This window comes from Rhincodon typus, chromosome 2, assembly GCF_021869965.1.
Source record: "Rhincodon typus isolate 14 chromosome 2, sRhiTyp1.1, whole genome shotgun sequence".
In the NCBI taxonomy this organism is placed as follows: domain Eukaryota; kingdom Metazoa; phylum Chordata; class Chondrichthyes; order Orectolobiformes; family Rhincodontidae; genus Rhincodon; species Rhincodon typus.
The window spans coordinates 49,203,008-49,222,817 of record NC_063333.1 but is presented as its reverse complement, the minus strand read 5'-3'; the positions used below and the strand labels follow the sequence as shown (position 1 = coordinate 49,222,817).

Sequence of the window (19,810 nt, the reverse complement as noted above, 5' to 3'; positions counted from 1 at the left end):
GTTCTGCAAAGTGGTCCCCAAGCCTCCGCTTGGTTTCCCCGATGTAGAGGAGGCCACAACAGGAACAGCGGATGTGCAGATGTGCAGGTGAACATCTGCTTGATGTGGAAAGTCTTCTTGGGGCCTGGGATGGGGGTGAGGGAGGAGGTGTAGGGGCAGGTGTAGCACTTCCTGCGGTTGCAGGGAAAAGTGCCGGGTGAGGTGGGGCTAGAGGGGAGTGTGGAGCGGACAAGGGAGTCCCGGAGAGAGTGGTCCCTCTGGAAAGCAGATAAGGGTGGAGAGGGAAAAATGTCTTTGGTGGTGGGGTTGGATTGCAGATGGCGGAAGTGTCGGAGGATGATGCGTTGGATCCGGAGGTTGGTGGGGTGGTACGTGAGGACGAGGGGGATTCTGTTTTGGTTGTTATTGTGGGGAGGGGGTGTGAGGAGTGAGTTGCGGGAAATGCGGGAGACACAGTTGAGGGTGTTTTCGACCACTGAGGGGGGGAAGTTGCGGTCCTTGAAAAATGAGGACATCTGAAAGCAATGGGGGTGAAATGCCTCATCCCGGGAAGAGATGCAGCCGAGGCCGGAGGAATTGGGAATAGGGAATGGCATTTTTGCAGGAAGGTGGGTGGGAGGAGGTGTATTCTAGGTAGCTGTGGGAGTCGGTGGGCTTGAAATGGATATCGGTTTCTAGGTGGTTGCCAGAGATGGAGACAGAGAGGTCCAGGAAGCAGAGAGAAGTATTAGAGATGGTCCAGGTGAACTTAAGGTTGGGGTGGAAGGTGTTGGTGAAGTGGATGAACTGTTCAAGCTCCTCGTGGGAGCACGAGGCGGCGCCGATACAGTCATCAATGTAATGGAGGAAGAGGTGGGGTTTAGGGCCAGTGTAGGTACGGAAGAGGGATTGTTCCACGTAACCTACAAAGAGGCAGGCGTAGCTTGGGCCCATGCGGGTACCCATGGCTACCCCCTTTGTCTGTAGGAAGTAGGAGGAATTGAAAGAGAAGTTGTTGAGGGTGAGGACGAGTTCGGCTAAGCGGATGACGGTGTCAGTGGAGGGGGACTGTTCGAGCCTGCGGGACAGGAAGAAGTGGAGGGCCTTTAGGCCATCTGTATGGGGAATGCAGGTGTATAGGGACTGGACGTCCATGGTAAAGATGAGGTGTTGGGGACCAGGGAATTGGAAGTTCTGGAGGAGGTGGAGGGCGTGGGTGGTGTCACGGACGTAGGTAGGGAGTTCCTGGACGAAGGGGGAGAAAATGGAGTCGAGATAAGTGGAGATAAGTTCGGTGGGGCAGGAGCAGGCGGAGACAATGGGTCGACTAGGTTAGGCAGGTTTGTGGATTTTGGGAAGGAGATAGAAGCAGGTGGTGCGGGGTTGGGGAACGATGAGGTTGGAGGCTGTGGGTGGGAGATCACCTGAGGTGATGAGGTTGTGGATGGTTTGGGAGATGATGGTTTGGTGGTCAGGGGTGGGGTCATGATCAAGGGGGCGGTAGGAGGAGGTGTCAGAGAGTTGGCGTCTGGCCTCGGCGATGTAGAGGTCAGTGCGCCATGCTACAACTGCGCCTCCCTTATCCGCGGGTTTTATGGTGAGGTTGGGATTGGAGCGGAGGGCTGCACGTTTTGTGGGGGAGATGCTGGAGTGGGTGAGACGGGTGGAGAGGTTGAGGCGATTAATGTCTCAACGACAGTTGGAGATGAAGAGGTCGAGGGAGGGTAGGAGGCCTTTGGGTGGTGTCCAGGTGGAGGGGGTGTGTTGGAGGCGGGAGAAAGGGTCAGTGGAGGGAGGGTTAGGCTCACGGTTGAAGAAGTAAGCGTGGAGGCGGAGGCGGCGGAAAAACTGCTGAACGTCCAAGCGTGACCGGTATTCGTTGATGTGTGGGTGGAGGGGGACAAAGGTGAGCCCTTTACTGAGGACTGACCATTCGTCCTCAGTAAGGGGGAGGTCTTGGGGGGATGGTGAAGACTCGGCAGGGCTGAGTGTTGCTGTCTCCTCTGGAGCTGCTGGCTATGGAGGCAGTGGGCGGAGCGACATCGGCGTCGGCGGTGGGCGGAGTTGCGTCGGCATTGACGGTGGGCAGAGTTGCGTTGGCATCGGCGGTGGGCGGAGTTGCGTCGGCTGTGGTCGGAGTTGTGTCGGCGTCGGTGGGCGGAGTTGTGTTGGCGTCGGCGTTGGGCAGAATTGCGTCGGCATCGGTGGTGGGCGGACTTGCGTCGGCTGTGGGCGGGGTTGTGTCAGCGATGGTGGGCGGAGTTGCATAGCGTAGATGGTGGGCAGAGTTGCGTCGGCATCGGTGGTGGGCGGAGTTGCGTCGGCTGTGGGCGGGGTTGTGTCGGCGATGGTGGGCGGAGTTGTGTCGGCGTCGGCGGTGGGCGGAGTTGCGTCGGCGTTGACGGTGGGCAGAGTTGCGTCGGCATCGGTGGTGGGCGGAGTTGCGTCGGCGGTGGGCGGAGCGGTGTAGGCAGCGGCAGCAGCGGTGACAGTAGGTGCGTCCTCAGTGTCTCTGGTGTTGGCCTCGGAAATGGAGGCGGTGGCATCAGCAGTGGTGTCGATGGCGTTCGCTGTCCCGGAATTGGTGTACCCGGCGGCGGAGGATGTGACGTCATCCGTGAGTGCTCCGACCGTGGCCACATGGCCAATGGTGGTGGGCACATTGTGGGGAAGATCCTGGGTAGGGTTGGGGATTTGGGGGGTGGAGGACGCCTGTTTTGGGTGGTAGGCACCAGTAAGTTTACTGTACTTACGGTTTTTAGTGTCCAACAAAGCTGAGTAGAATTGTGAGTTCAGGTTGTGGATCCTACAAAGAATAAAAAACAGGAGAGGTCCTTTGCAGGTCTGGGAGAGGGAGGGTCAGAGCTGGGGTAGGCTTCATTGTAGTGCTCGGAGATGCCGGCGCATTGCTGCGAGTGTGTGTTTCAGGAGTCGCAGGGAGAAACACTTCTGAAGGATCTCAATGTTCTGAATGTAGACATTGTCACGCTTGGAGCCAAATTGGGAAGGCCTGAATGTGGACAGTAGACCATGGGGGATGATCTGGTTCCATAGGCAGGTACTAAGAAAGGTGATGTGGCTGTAGTACCTGGTTTGCTTCAGGACGTGGTCGAACAGTTTCAAGGCCGAAGAGATTACGAGAGAGTTGCAGTGGGAGAGAGATCCACTGACATTGTTTCGGAGGGAGGAGGGTAACTTCTTCAGGGTAGGCATCCTTAGAAGAGGCTTCGCAGTGGGGTTAAAATTGTTTCAGAGATAGCAGGAACTGCAGATGCTGGAGAATCTGAGATAACAGGGTGTAGAGCTGGATGAACACAGCAGGCCAAGCAGCATCAGAGGAGCAGGAAGGCTGATGTTTCGGGCCTAGACCCTTCTTCAGAAATGGGGAGGGGAAGGGGGTACTAAAATAAATAGGGAGAGAGGGGGAGGCGGATAGAAGATGGATAGAGGAGAAGATAGGTGGAGAGGAATCAGACAGGTCAAAGAGGCGGGGATTGGTCCAACCCTGAAACATCAGCCTTCCTGCTCCTCTGATGCTGCTTGGCCTGCTGTGTTCATCCAGCTCTACCTTTGTTATCTCAGATTCTCTAGCATCTGCAGTTCCTGCTATCTCTGGGACACTCTCAAGCCAGTCATCAACAGGCTATCTTTCTCAGGTATACCCTGCTCCAAGGAACCCACCTCAGGATTACTCACTGCCGGGGGGCCACCCTGCAAATGAACCAAATCAAGGCTCCACAGGGGCTTCTCCACAATCGTTCATTGATGCACCTCCGGAATATCAAAATGAATTTGCCAATGAAACAGCAAAGAACTTCTCAGAGAAAGTCATAAGGAGAGGTAAGTCTTTCTCCTATTTGATAAATAAGACAGTATTCTCTCTCTTTGTAGAGTCATTCAGATCTGACGCTTGATAATATTGGCTCAATGATACCATGATATTACAATTAGGCAAGTAGAGGAGGCATACTCCAAGGGCTGCTTCAATCAATTGTGCAAACAGAGCCAGAACTCTAGCCTGTGGCAGAATCACCAGAACTGATTCCATTCTAAAAATATATTTAAAATATTAGTAATATTACAAAGTGCAAAGGTGTGAACACAGTCCTCAGAATAATAAATTCAGACAATAAACATTCAGATTTTCTTAAAGCTTTGGGTAATTATTCCTTGGAAAGCCTGCAGTCAAATTATATTTATTGATCTGTTGATGTGAATATCTTTATAATGATTAGAAATAAATTTGAAAATAACTGTCATAAAAATTAGCTTTATATATAATAATACAGAACAGATATTGCGGAATGTGTGATTTTAACCAGTGTACATGTGCCAACGGCCATTTTGACTGCCATTTTAGCATTTGGACCAATTACTCCAAAGCAGTGATGACTAAATAGAATTTGACTCCAAAATTCAGCATGAACATGACATAAACGTGAATTAACGGGTAACCTGTACTCAAACACCCCGTGGTCTACATTTTAATTGGTTTACGTGGTCAAGACCACTCTCAATATTAATGATGCTGTGAGTCACCGAATCTCCTTTGGCTCTGTTCTTGCTATTTTCTAATGCCTGCTAGACATTCGCAGTGTTCCCCCCTCCCTCTGCCATTCTCCAGGTACATTTTAACCTCTGCATCCACAAGTCCAATCTGATTGAACTTCAATCCACTTTAGTAACAATGACTGGCCTGGTCATCTGGCTTGACCATTAAAAAAAATCAGAAGTAATATGAAAACAGAAAATTGCTGGAAATACTCAGCATCAGGCCAGGCAGCATCAGCAGGGGAACAAACAGTTAATGTTTCAAGTCAATGATCTTTTATCAGAATTCAAATAATATCAGGTCTTGCTTCCTATAGTTTGGCTGTCTTGTTATTTCAGAATCATACTTGAGGGCAAATATAATCTGGACTCCTTTTCTCAATGATTAATCTCCCTGTTCAGGCCTTAAATCCATTCCAATTCATATTTTACCCAAGAAATTGAGGACTTCTTTGGTTCAAAGGTAAAGCCTGTCCACATGGTCATCCCAGTGATAATCTCCTCCTAAGGTTTACAAAGAGGTGAATGAGGATTTCAGCAGCAGATGAGCACAGTCTGGATTAAAGCTGGCAATGTAACAGAAGTGGAAGTAGGTGGTCTTAGTTATGCATTGCAGGAATGTAACCTAAAAAGACAATGAGCAAAAGAAATATTTTAAAAGGGATAACCAAAAGCTTTGTCAAAGAAATGTCTTAAAGAGATATTAAAGAAGATGAAATAGTTGGAAGCCATACGGTTTAGGTAAAGTGTGCAGAGTGGTTGACCTCAGTAGGTAAATATCTGATTAACAGTGGTGCAGTTAAGCAAGGTACACAAGTACTCAAAGTCAAAGAAATAAGGAGTTTGAGGAGATTGTAGAGTTTGAGAACTTTACAGAGATGGGAGGGGAAGCATTGAGGATTTAAACTAAATGATAAGAATTGAGATGATGGGAAACCAATAGCTACTGTTATGATCCTGAACATGATCAGCCGTTTGTTGTGATCCCAGTTACAAGAATTCTTCTTTTAATCTGGCTTGATCGTTTTTTAAAGAATAGAATGCATGAAAGAACCAAAGGTGAGAAAGTAAGTAGGAGGATTTCAGAGTTGAATTGAAATGTCAAAAATTTTTATATGACCTTGAATAAAGCAAGCATAAATGATAAGGCTGTGTTTTGTGGGAACATCACAAGGTGCGAAAATTCCAATTGGCAGACAGTGATATGTCAGTTGGAAGGATAGTCTATTGAGCCAGGACTCAGATGTTCAATAAAGTAGGCAAAGATCCTAGTGCTGTCAACATCACAGTGACATCAACCACACACACACATCCTGCATCTGGGACATCTGTCACCAGAAACTGATTTTACTAGGCTCAGCGCACAGGTGCCGATAGCCATTTTTACATTTTGACCTTAGCATTTAGACCAATTACACCAAATCAGTGATGACTAAATGGAACTTGACTCTAACTTCCAGCATTAACATGATGTAAACGCAAATTAACAGGTAACCTGTACTCGAACACCCCATGGCCTGCATTTCAAATGGGCGTATGTGGTCAAGATAGATCCCACCCAATATTAATGATGCTGTGAGTGGCCAAATCTCTTTAAAATCTTTTATAAGGAATTCCAATTCTACACTTTCAAAGATATTGCTTTGGAACCCTCTGAAAAGCCTCTCCCACTCAGACTGCTTCATTGACTGCTTATATCTTGATAGTTCAATCTCTTCTCCCGAAACCCAGATCCTGTGGACACCCTGAGATGGCTCCCATGCAACTAAATACTCACAAAATTTTAGCTTTTATCAAGCAGCTAGCTTTACTGAGCTGCTACTGAATGTCTCTAAGTTCCCAAATTTCTCAGCTGCATTACTACTTGTAGACTTCTTTCATATCACTCTGAGCAGCACTAAGCTATCAATTGCTCTCAGGGCATTTTGTTTTAGCACCAAACATATTCCACAAAATGGAGACACCACACCCCGAGACGTCATCAGAGCACTTACTGATTGGAGTTTGCTAACAGCAGTACTTGTGTTGCCTAATCACTTCAACCAGTTCAAAACCCTCCCATTCCTACAGCGACTAACTTCTCCCAGCAAATACAATTCTAGGTAACTTGAAACCAGAGAACAATCTTAATCTCCATCCATCTCCTTGATAACATGGCCTGTTCTAGACTGTGCTTAACATGTTTTTTAAGGGTTAGGGAAAGCTTTTAAGATAATTTAACTTGGGCTATCTCTGGTCTGCTTTAATTGCGAGATTTGCAGGCACCACTTCTCCAGTTAGTGTAGGCCAGTTGGCTGTATTTGCAGCTCCAGCTTTTTCTATTCAGTTTCTACCAAACAATCCTGCCTAACCTTCTGAACCATAAGTTGTTTCAGGCATCCTGGCAATCATCAAAGCCCAGCATTTTAATTACCTTACCTTCCTGGTTAGTGAAAGGACAGATTATACAAACATGATAAAACAGCTGTAAATAGGGCTAAAGGGAGAAAAATGTGAAAAAGCAAAATTAATTGCTTCTAACTTGAATACTCATTAGTAATCAGAACAAAATAAAATGATTAAAGGCACAAGTACAGGTTAATGCGTATGATCTTATAGCCATTGCAGAGACATAAGTTACAAGGTGGTGAAAGCTGGGAACTAAATAATCAGGGGTATGACTTTGCAAAAAGACAGGCAGGAAGAATAGAAAGATGGGATTGCTTTGGGTTGAATAGCATTGTTGGTACAGGATGGAGTAAGTAAAATATCAAGAAATGATTTTGGATTGGAAGGCACAGAATCCATATTGGTGGAGGTAAGAAATATAAAACAGAAGATAATACTGGTAGGCAATAGTGAGTTACATGGTGAGTCAGAGAATAAATCAGGAGATAATGAGATCATGTAACAAAGGTAGGACATTAATCATGGGTGAATTTAATCTTCATGCCAGATTGGCAGAGGTAGCCATGAAAGAGAATTCATATTTGGGACAGTTGCCTGGAACAATATATTATGGATCCAACCAGGTATTAAACTATTTTGGATCTGGTGATGTGTAATGAGGCAGATTTAATAAATGATGTTAGGGTAATATATCCCCTAACAAACAGTGACCATATTATGGTAGAATTTAGCATTCAGTTTGAGGCAAAGGAACTTAGGTCAGGAACAACTGTGCTAAGGTTAAATAGGTGTAATTACTAAGGAATGAGGGCAGAGTTGGTTGGAGTGGACTAGAAAAGGAGATTAGCAGCAAACATGGTTGAGGAACAATGGGCAGACATTTAAGAAAATAGTTTTTGGCTCACAGCAAAAATATATCTCAGTAAGGAAGAAGAATTCCAGGAAAGGGATAAGCCAACCATGGTTAACCAGGGAAGTTAATGACAGCATCAGCTTGAAAGAAAATGCATACAATGTAGTAAAGATGATTGGGAATATTTTAAAAACCAATTAAAGACAACCAAAAAAAGAAGAGAGAAGATAAACTTTGAAGCTACACTGCAAGGAACATCAAGATAGCCCACAAGAGCTTCTTTGAATATATAAAACTTAAGAGAGAAGGCAATGTGAATGTAGGCCCCTTAAAGAGCAAGGCTGGGGAAATAGCAATGGGGAATCGGGAAATGGTAGAGGACTTAAATAAATATTTTGTGTCTGTTTTCACAGTAGAAGATGCTAATAGATGCTAAAACTCACTAAATAATCAAGGGACAATAGGAGGACAGGAAATAAATACGTGAACTATCACTAGAGAAAAAGTGCTCAGGAAACTACCGATACATCCCCTGATAGGATACATTCTTGGGTATTAAAGGAAGTAGTTACAGAGAGAGTGGAGGCACCCGGTAGTAATCTTCCAAGGATCTTTAGATTCTGGAACAGTTATAGAGAGTTGGAAAAATGTCAATGAAACACCATCATTTAGAAAGAGGAGACAAAAAAAAAGCTGACTATTATGAAGGATGGAATAACAGAGCATTGACATATACATAATATACAAAAGGGAAATCATGTCTATCAAATTTACCAGACTTGGGATAAGTGAGTGAAAAGTTGGCAGATGGAATATAATGTTGGAAAATGTGAGGATATACATTTTGGCACAAAGAATAGAGTAACTGAATATTATCTGAGTTGAAAAAGACTGCAGAAAGCTACACCACAGTGCAATCCATCAGAGTCAACATGATCATATGAAAGTAAATTGTGTTTGACCAATTTGTTAGTTTTTCAAAAATGTAACAAGCAAAATGGATAATGGGGATCCTGTAGATGTAGTATAACTGAACTTTCAAAAGGCATTTGATAAGGTGCTGTGGAAAAAGTTAATACACAAGTTAAGATCACATGGGATGAGGGTTAATATATTAGCTTGGAGAGGATTGGTGAACAACAGAAAGCAGAGAGACTGAATAAATGGGTCCTTTTCTGGTTGGCAAGCTGTAACTAGTTGGTGCCAAAGGGTTCAGTCCTCAAATCCCATCTATTTACAAATTATGTTAATGATTTGAATGCGGAGATAGAATGTGCTATAGCCAAATTTGCAGATGACACTAAAATAATTGGGAAATTAAGTTGCTAAAGGAATGAAGCATAAAACTAGGGAAGTTGGTGGTACAAGGCATTGGTGAGACTGCATCAGGAGTACTGTGAACAGTTTTGATCTCCTTATTTGAGGAAGAATGCATTGGAGGCACTTCAGTGAATGTTCATTAGGTTAATTTCAGTGGAGAAAGGCATGTCTTATGAGGAGAGAGTGAGCAGCTTAAACCTTCTGAGGAAGGGTCACTGGACCCGAAATAGTAACTCTGATTTCTCTCCATAGGTTCTGCCAGACCTGCTGAGCTTTTCCAGCAATTTCTATTTTTGAGCTTAAACTAATACTTGCTACAATTTAGAAGGATGAGAGGAAATCCAATTGAGGTACATGAGATGTTAAAACGAATTAACAAAGTAGACACAGAGCAAATGTTTCCCCTTGTGGAGCAATCTAGAATGAGAGATCATAGTTTTAGGCTAAGGGGTGGCAGATTTAAAACGGAGATAAGGAGGAATTACTTCTCTCAAAGGATCATGAATCTGTGGAATTCATTACCCAAGACTGCAGTGGACACAGAGACAATGAACAAACTTAAAGAAGAGTTGGATAGATTTTTAATTAGTGATGGGTTAAAGGGTTATTAGGAGGAGGCAGGAAAGCAGCACTGAAGCCAAAATGGGATCAGCCAGGCTCGCATTAAATGGCAGCACAGGTTTGATGGGCTGAATTGCTTACTACTGTTCCTAGTTCTTATGTTCTATCTTCTTACGTTCTTATTGTGTAACACAGAGGGATTTGTGGGTCCTCGTGCACAAATCACAAAAAACTAGCATTGGACTCCAGAAGGTAATGGCAAAAGCAAATGGAGTTTTGGTCTTTATTTCAAAGGGATTGGAGTATAATAGTAGTGAGGTTTAGCTGAATGTATGCAAGGCAGTAGTTAGACCACAGCTGGAATGCTGTGAACAGAGTTGAGCCCCTTATCTGGCAATGGCAGCAGTCCAGAAAAGGTTTACTAGGCTGATACTGGAGGAGAGATTAGGAGGAGAGGTTGAGTAGGTTGGGCCTGTACTCATTGGAGTTTAGAAGAATGAGAGATGACCTTATTGAAACATACAAGATTCTTATGGAATGTGAGTGAGTAAATGCAGAAAAGCTGTTTCCCCTTGTGTGAGAGTCTAAGACCAGACAGCATAACATTAGAATAAGGATTTCACATTTAAGACAAAAATGAGGAGTGAGTTCTTTTCTCAGCAGGTTGTGAATCTATGAAACTCTTTAACACAGTGGGCTGTCAAGGGCTAGTTCATAAGATATATTCAAGGCAAAGATAGACAGGTTTTTAATCATTAAGTTAATCAAGAGTTATAGAGAAAGGGTATGAAAGTCAAATTGAGGATTATTAGATCAGCCATGATCTTGTTGAATGGTGGAGCAGATTTGATGGGCTGAATGGCCTACTTCAGCTTTTGCATCTTGTGGTCTTATTCTCTTAAGGCAATATGACCACATTTTTTAAGTACACTAGACTTCAACGTGCTTCAATTGCATTTACCCATTTTCTAGTATTAAACTTTAATTCTAAAACTGAATATACATTAATACAAGAATCATGAATAAAATATTTGCAATTCCACTGCAGGTCAAGAAGGAATTGGTGTAGGGCAGGTTACAGGTGTTAGATTTTGGATGAATTAAATTTTGAAATATGAAGGGTAGAACATATGACACAGGCAATGGATTTCAGGCAATCTAAAGTGACCAGACAATGACATAGATGAGGGTTTTGATGGTAGGTAAAGAAAGGATAAAGTGCCAAAGATTCAGTTTGATTCTGGCTGAGGCCGTGGTCAAGAAGAGGGATGGAATTGTTTGCAAGAGTATGAAATTTGTGACTGGGAAAATAAAAAAACTCATTTGGTTTTCTCAAAATTTAATTGCAGAAAATTATTGCTCACCCAAGACTAGATAAAACAGTCAGTTGATAGTGTGGCAGAGATGATAGAGCAGTTAAAGAGGTGAGAAATAAACGAGGCTGATTGTCATCAGCTTACATGGGGAAGTGGATCCTACATCTGTTGCCAAGGGATTTTTAAAGTAACGGTGGAAGTAGAGGAGAAGCTATAACTGGATAAACTCTAGCTATGATTAGGTGAGTATGGGGCCACTGATGGGCAATAAAGGAGGGGGGTTAGAGAATGTTGGAACAATCAATTGCGTATGGTTGGCAGGGGGATCAAGGAGATTCTATGACACAGAAAGTTGTGAGGTTTGAAGGAAAATTAAACCAACTTAACAAAAATGATATTTTGTAACAGTTTCTTTTCTTTTTGACCAAGATTAATACATATTTTGCTCTTTTCACAGCTTTCATTAGGAAAGTGTATCTCACCTTAGTGGTTCAATTGTTAATCACCATAGGAATAATCTGCATGTTTCTTTATTGGTAAGTTTGTTTTAAATTTACACTTTCAATGTGTCAGATGGGGCTGTAATATCAGCTATACAATGGTAATGAAGAATAATGCTGTTACAGAAGAGTTAATATTCTGCTGACCCATTAAGATCTAACCCCAATAAGAATCCTTTGTTACAGCTTTCCATGTAGTTATGAAACTGTTTGATAACACCTCCAACCCTCATTGTAAGGGATACTGGCATGGAATTTTCCTCTGCTTGTATTCAGTATACGTAGCAGCGGATAATCAAAGGAAATCACATTGGAAGACTTACTGGCATATTACACCCATACTCGGCCCTCAGATTTTCTCTCTTCTCTTCCACAGGAAATAAGGCTGACTCCTGCATAAAAGTGACGGTACTAATTTGGTGCCTGTGAAACCTGTTCAGTTTGGCGGCCATGCCCGGCTATTGCCATTGAACCAAAGATGTACTTGGAGATTGGTGGTGGTAGATATTTCAGATGCAGAAACCCTGCCAAAACTGATTACTGCAGATGATAAGGCAAATCGATTCTAAAAATAAACATCCAACAGACAATATATATCCCTCGCCATGTCACTAATACCATGAGTGACTTAGTTATAAAGATCAAAAGAAATTTCTAGCTTGATCATAGATCTATGCTAAGTTGCTTGATTTCAGCCACAGTATTGAAATCCCCCTTTTCAACTCTGGAACAGGGGTAGAAAAATCACACTGGTTGAAAAATCAATCACTCATGATTGCAATCAAAAAATTCCTGCTGTATGATCATATGCATTGTACACTATTAACAGTTTTTGAATTTGGATTTTGGAAGTCAAGTCAGGTGGATTTTGGTCTGTTCTGTGAAAGTAATTTATTTTAAATGTAGAAAATTATTGAGAATGATGACCAAAATATAACATTTCTAAGAAGGCATGCGACCCAGTCAAGTGTCAAGTAGGACACCTGTGATGTTAATGAATGGAATATTTACACTACTGAGTTTACAACTGACAGAGAAAATGGATCAAAGACCATTACTTTAGCCTTCAACTACAATTCAGAAGAATTGGGAGTTCACCTCAGAAGGAAGAGCAGTTTCCTCTGAGCAGGAGAATCTAGTTTTCAGTTCAGAAGAGAGTTTTACCTTAGCAGAAGGGTTTAAGTTTGAAAAGATTCAACTGTATTTATGGGGTTGCCAATAAGGCCAATCATATAACATGTGGAAATCCCAATGTGTTCACTGACCACTGAAGATAAAGTTGTAGTAAACAGTAGTAGAGATCCGCATGGCAAATTTTGTAACTGGGCCATCTAGGAAAGGGAGTCATTTGACTGTCCCATGTGAACTTGAGCTCAGCAGAGAGCTGAATAAGACACGTAACAAAATTATTATTAGCAACCTTATAAACAGAGCCTGAATTGTTGTTAACCATTCAAACTTGACGATGAAATAAGGTGCATCAAAGCCATCTTGCAGGATATTGGCTACCATGATCAGGTCATTTCTTATTGTGCATTGCACAAAATCTTGGAAATCTCTAAGGCAGGCACTCTTCATCCTGGAAAGTGCCCAGTCTATCTCAGATTACTCAGATGAAGCTAGCTCTTTCACACTGCTGCTATTTAACAGTAACACAAGTAATGTTCACCACGAATGGGATGTTGCCACCAAGCTAAAAAGACATTCTGTTTATCACACAAATAAGTAGTATGGTTTATGAATTTTAGTAGCAGTATGAGGCCAGGCATGTAGGCCATATGTCCCAGAGGTTTGTGTATCAATACAAACAGCACGTCCCTTTGGACGTTCACAACAAGAAACTTACTGAGCATACTCAAACAGCCTGCACTTGCAAACGTTGTAGGCCAATGCCTAAACTTAGATCTGATTCTGCAACTGGATGACATTTACTGCATAGTTCTGAATGTGCGAGGAATTATGCTGACAACAGATTTAAAATTGTCAGTTGGGCCCACAGTGTGACGTACCTGTGTATATTAGAAGCTACATATATTAATAAGGAGGGCCAGGTTCTTTGTGACAGCAAGAACATGCACAGTACTTGTTTCAACTTAACCAAATACATGACAGTCATTCACAGGTTCACTTTTCAGGGCAATGTCCTGACCAGTCAGAGTCAACTGTCTGAGGGCATATAGGTGCACAGGTGTCATTGGAAAGAGATTGCGTGGAAGAAAGGGAGATTGTTTCAATCTTATTGATAACCTCATGAAGGTGCCCTATTTTATGTAAGCAAGAGGAATTTGTGCATAATATTCCACCTTTTTCATCAAAACACATCTGTCATGGAGTTTGCCAGTCTCCGCTGCATTCCCAAAGCAACACATTGAACAATCAGAATCTACCAGCCTCATCTGAGAATGAAGATTGACAATTAACTGTTCTTACTGCATCTTTATCCCAAAGGTGACATAACCAATTACCATCCTCTTGACATGCTCTATGATTTGGTGTCCCTTTTGTCAAGCCTGTTTCTTGATCTAATCCTGATGATTGCAAGATGAAAAGCTTTGATTTGTTGTCACCTATTAGCAATGCTTATTGCTGATTATGGGAATTTACTGTTGACTGGTGTATTTTTGACCTTTCTTTTTTGGATAATTATGGCAAACAATCACTGTTAATCTGCAAAATGCCTATAAAACACATGAGGAAAGCCTCAGTGGAGGAGAGGTTTGCCTGTTGTGTTTCCTATGTTATAATAGTAACAACCAATGTTCCCAGTAACATTTTGTTGTACTGTGCAGAGCTTTGAGGGCCATGTGCAGCAACCACTGTGTTGCCTGTTTGGCAGTTGCAGAACCTCCCAGCAACTGTAAGGCCATGCACCTTAAAGAGAATGTTGGTGACAACATTTCAAAAGTAAAAAATTGGCTGTAGAGACTTTTGGACATCCTGAGGCTGAGAAAGGTGCAATATGAAGGCATACCTTTACTTCTTTATTCATTTCTATTAGGCAGCTACTAGGATTGTAGAAGACATGGTCTTTAATTGTCTAGGAATTACTATGTTTCTATATATAATTAATGACTGAGAATCACAAAAAGAGAATATCCTGTTAAAAATTTCCCCCAGGGTTTCCCAATGATTTGAGGTAAAGTTATGTCTAGACACCCATGCAGACTGCCAAGTTCACTTCTTTGATTCCCACTCTATGATAATTTGTTGGGTCGGCAAATACCAAAATTGGCCTCCACCTCTCTTACTGATGAAGTGGAAAATCTGGCATGGTACAGATGCCAGATATGTCTATGCTGTTATAAATGAGTCCAAAAGGGTGAATATTGAGGTGAGCCATAAGAACCTTGCACTATGATGTGTCATATGGACTCTGGGCAGAACAGCATGGGGATCTCGAAGGTGTGACAACTAACATCTCGTCCTCCTTAAAATTTCTGTTACAATGTTTATCATATCAATGTAGCCTGCAGCTGGTTGCCAACATGCAATAAATACACTGAAAACAAAAAATGCTGAGATCGCAGTGGGTCAGGCAGCATCCACTGAGAGACAGCAACGTTTCGATATAGATGACCCTTTAATTTGTTACTGGACCCCGTCGACCCTCTGAGCTTGTTTGAGCTGAGCTTACCCACACCCTAACCACTAGCCAGCAGCAAGTATTCACATTTGTGAATTATAGCTTCTGTTGGAGTTTTGCTGCCTACAGAGTGCCGAACCTGTCAATCAGGTTCATTCCTGGCCATGGGGGATGGGTGTTGGGTGATTCCTATTTGCAACAGTTACAACAGTGCTCATCACCACCATTGTTCACATAATATTGCAATCTTATGGTCTGAAGTTCAAGCTGCAAACTGTTTACCCAGTACCCATACCTCCTCCCTCACCCCCATCCCAGGCCCCAAGAAGACTTTCCACATCAAGCAGATGTTCACCTGCACATCTGCCAATGTGGTATACTGCATCCGCTGTACCCGGTGTGGCTTCCTCTACATCGGGGAAACCAAGCGGAGACTCGGGGACCGCTTTGCAGAACACCTACACTCGGTTCGCAACAAACAACTGCACCTCCCAGTCGCGAACCATTTCAACTCCCCCTCCCATTCCTCAGACGACATGTCCATCCTGGGCCTCCTGCAGTGCCACAACGATGCCACCCGAAGGTTGCAGGAACAGCAACTCATATTCCGCTTGGGAACCCTGCAGCCCAATGGTATCAATGTGGATTTCACAAGTTTCAAAATCTCCCCTCCCCCTACCGCATCCCAAAACCAGTCCAGCTCGTCCCTGCCTCCCTAACCTGTTCTTCCTCCCACCTATCCCCTCCTCCCACTTCAAGCCGCACCTCCATCTCCTACCGACCAACCTCATCCCGCCCCCTTGACCTGTCCGTCCTCCCTGGACTGACCTATCCCCTTCCTAACTCCCCACCTACACTCACCTTTACTGGCTCCATCCCCGCCTCTTCGACCTGTTTGTTTCCTCTCCACCTATCCTCTCCTCTATCCCTCTTCTATCCGCCTCCCACTCTCTCCCTATTTATTTCAGAACCCCCTTCCCCTCCCCCTTTTCTGATGAAGGGTCTAGGCCCGAAACGTCAGCCTCTCTGCTCCTATGATGCTGCTTGGCCTGCTGTGTTCATCCAGCCCTGCACCTTGTTGTCTCGGATTCTCCAGCATCTGCAGTTCCTACTATCTCTGATTCAATCTACCCCATTCTTATATTGTTTAATCATCCAATTACGTCACCTCAAATATCATGTCTCCTAATCTTGCAGGAAGCCAGGAAAGCACAATTGGAACCGACTTATCTGTCATTCGGCAGGACACATGCCTTGGAGCCTTGCATTTAATTAGTTTCCTTCAGTAATTTTTTCATTATCCTTAAACTAACTTGCCTACTATTAATTGTATTATTTCTTATGGTTTTACAACCATGGTGTAAACATCATATATTATAATCTAATTCTCATCTGCTGCCTCATGTTTTTCTTGTGGTTAGTAACAGGCAAAGTCCAGCTCTGTAGTGATGAATGATTGCTTTTGGATTGGAGGAAAATATACAATGGGTTTTCCCATGGTTTGTTAATAGGACCAAGATGTTTCCTTTAATGACCTTAAAAATGAGTGTGCGGGAAGTAATTTCAATGTTTGTAAATTATGCAATAATATAGCACTGTGAACTATGAATAGGATAGTTATAAATTTCATAATCAGTCTTGATGAATGGTTAGACACGTGGCAGATGCAAGTTAAATAGTGAAATATAAAGTGACTCATTTCGGTCAGAAGAATATACTGAAACAGTGTAACATAAAGGATGTTCATGGCATTGCAGGAGCAGAGGGACTTGGGATATATATGTACATATTATTGAAGAATTCAGAGAGTAGTAAGGGCGTGGAATGCCCTGCCTGCAAAAATAGTAGACTTGCCCACTTTAAGGGCATTTAAATGGTCATTGGATAAACATATGGATGATAATGGAATAGTTTAGGTTAGATGGGCTTCAGATTGGTTTCACAGGTCGGCGCAACATCGAGGGCCGAAGGGCCTGTACTGCGCTGTAATGTTCTATGTTCTATGTTCTATGTTCCAGGTGGTGCATTGTGGTCATGTCAGCGGACTAGTAATACAGAAACCCAAGCTATAGCTCTGAGCAGATGTGTTTGAATACCCAATGACAGTTGTTGGAATTTAAATTCAATTGATAAATCTGGAATGTAAATGTAGTCTCAGTGATGGTGACCATGACAATTCAACAATTGTTATAAATCCCTTTTTGATTAACCAATGTCTTTTAGAGAATGAAGTCTTCTGCCCTTACCCAGTCTGACCTGTGTGATGCACAGAAATGTGGTTGACTCTCAGTTGCCATTTGAAATGATCTAGCAAGCCACACATTCAATGGCAATTAGGGATAGGCAATAAATGCACACATCCCATGAAAATATAAAGAAAACAAAGGCACCAGTGCAAGTTAAGAAAGTGTTGATAAGGCATGAGGTATCCTTGATCTATAAATATTAACCAGTACAAGGAAACCATAGTGACCATTTAAAGAACTCTAGTCAAACCTCAATTGATAATTGCATCCAATTCTAGGTATCACACTTTAGGAAGGAAATAAAGGTATTAGAGGAGGTGCAGAAGATATTTATATGAATCATTTCAGGGATAAGGAACTTCAGAAATGTGTGCAGATTAGAGAAGCTGGGGCTGTTCTACTTGAACAAGAAAAGTTTAAGAGCAGAATCCACAGAGATGCTCAAAATCATGAGGTGTCTGGCCCAAGCTATAAGGGAGAAACTATTGCTGGATGGTTTGAGAAGCAAAGGACACTGATCTAAAATGAATGATAAAAGAAAGAGACATTTGAAGAAAAATTGTTTTACATAGGGTGTAGTCAGGATTTGGGGAGGATCTATTGCCTGAGAAAGTGGTGGAGGATAGATACAATTGTAGCTTTAATAAGGCAATTCGATGATCATCTAACGAGAAAAAACGTTTGCAGGTACAAGGAGAAAGCAGAGTTGTGGGAATAGTGGATTTGTTTTAGCAGAGTAAAAGCCAGAATAACTGCGGATGCTGTAAATCAGGAACAAAAACAGAAGTTGCTGGAGAAGCTCAGCAAGTCTGGCAGCATCTGTGAAGAAAAAATCAGAGTTAACGTTTCGGGTTCGGTTACCCTTCTTTAGAGCGGAGGAAGGGTCACCAGGCCTGAAATGTTAACTCAGATTTTTTCTTCACAGATGCTGCAAGATCTGCTGAGCTTTTCCAGCAACTTCTGTTTTTGATCTGCAGATAGCTGATATGTACAACACAGGCTGAATGGTCTCCTTCTGTGCAGTAACCATTCTGTGACTCAACAATTCTATGATATTCATCTCTTCAAAGGTTTCTGTTAACTGATGGCAAGGAATACTTTATCAGTGTTGCCTTGGTAAATGCCTGAAATTAATGTATAATCTAAGCTAACTTGTCTATGATGCATATTTACATCAGTCATTTTATGTTTTAAGTCTGACAAACATGGAATGCAGGGAGAACTAGCCATTTGGATACAGAACTGGCTAAAGGTAGAAGACAGAGGGTGGTGGTGGAGGCTTGCTTTTCAGACTGGAGACCTGTGACCAGGGGTGTGCAACAAAGCTGGATCCATTGTTTTTCAACATTTATATAAATGATTTGGATGTGAACATAGGAGGTATGGTTATTAAATTTGCAGATGACACCAAAATTGGAGGTGTAGTGGACAGTGAAGAAGGTTACCTCAGAGTACAATGGGACCTTGATCAGATGGGCCAATGGGCCGAGGAGTGGCAGATGGAGTTTAATTTAGATAAATACAAATGCTGTATTTTGGAAAGGTGAATCAGGGCGAGACTTACAGATTTAATGGTAAGGTCCTGGGGAGTGTTGCAGGTTTATAGTTCCTTGAAAGTGGAGTCACAGATAGACAGGATAGTGAAGAAGGCATTTGGAATGCTTGCCTTTATTAGTCAGTGCATTGAGTATAGAAGCTGGGAGGTCATGTTGTGGCTGTGCAGGACATTGTTTAAGCCACTTTTGGAGTACTGTGTGCAATTCTGGTCTCCCTGCTTTAGGAAGGATATTGCGAAACTTGAAAGGGTTCAGAAAAGATTTACCAGTGTTGGAGAGTTTGAGCTATAGGGAGAGGCTGAATAGGCTGGGGTTATTTTTCCTGGAGCATCGAAGGCTGAGGGGTGACCTTATAGAGGTTTATAAAATCATGACGGGCATGGATAGGGTTAATAGCCAAGGTCTTTTCCCCAGAGTGGAGGAGATCAAAACTAGAGGGCATGGGTTTAAGGTGGGGGAGAGATATAAAAGGGACCTTAGGGGCAACTTTTTCACACAGAGGGTGGTACGTGTGTGGAATGAGCTGCCAGAGGAAGTGGTGGAGGCTGGAACAATTTAAAAAGCATCTGGATGTGTGTATGAATAGGAAGGGTTTAAAGGGATATGGGCCAAATGCTAGAAAATGGGACTAGGTTAATTTAGGATATCTGGTTGGCATGGACAAGTTGGACCGAAGGCTCTATTTCCATGCTGTATAGATCTATGACTCTATGACTCTCAGTCACACTGTTCTTGATCACTATACAGTGACCTATAAGAACACTGGTACCAATTTTCTGGGCCAAATGTCATGGTGTCCACTTTTATAAGAAATTGGACTTGCTAGATTATCTCACATCAACTGGATGTGAATATATTATGTTTACATTACCAATCATCCATTACCTACACAAGATACTGAGTGATTCAATTAAGCCTTTCTTGCCCATAATCAAAGCAAATGTCAGCGTTAACAAT

General features: G+C 42.8%; 1 protein-coding gene across 1 annotated transcript in view; it reads left to right on the top strand.

The window, feature by feature from the left end:
- The window catches only part of LOC109930798 (A-kinase anchor protein 9-like), a 117,987-nt gene that overhangs the window by 1,045 nt on the left and 97,132 nt on the right, over positions 1 to 19,810 (top strand). The window contains exons 3-5 of the mRNA XM_048607967.1: positions 3,636 to 3,819; positions 11,426 to 11,504; positions 16,249 to 16,291. Coding sequence (XP_048463924.1) covers positions 3,636 to 3,819; positions 11,426 to 11,504; positions 16,249 to 16,291 — 306 coding nt within the window. The remainder of the gene's footprint in view (positions 1 to 3,635; positions 3,820 to 11,425; positions 11,505 to 16,248; positions 16,292 to 19,810) is intronic.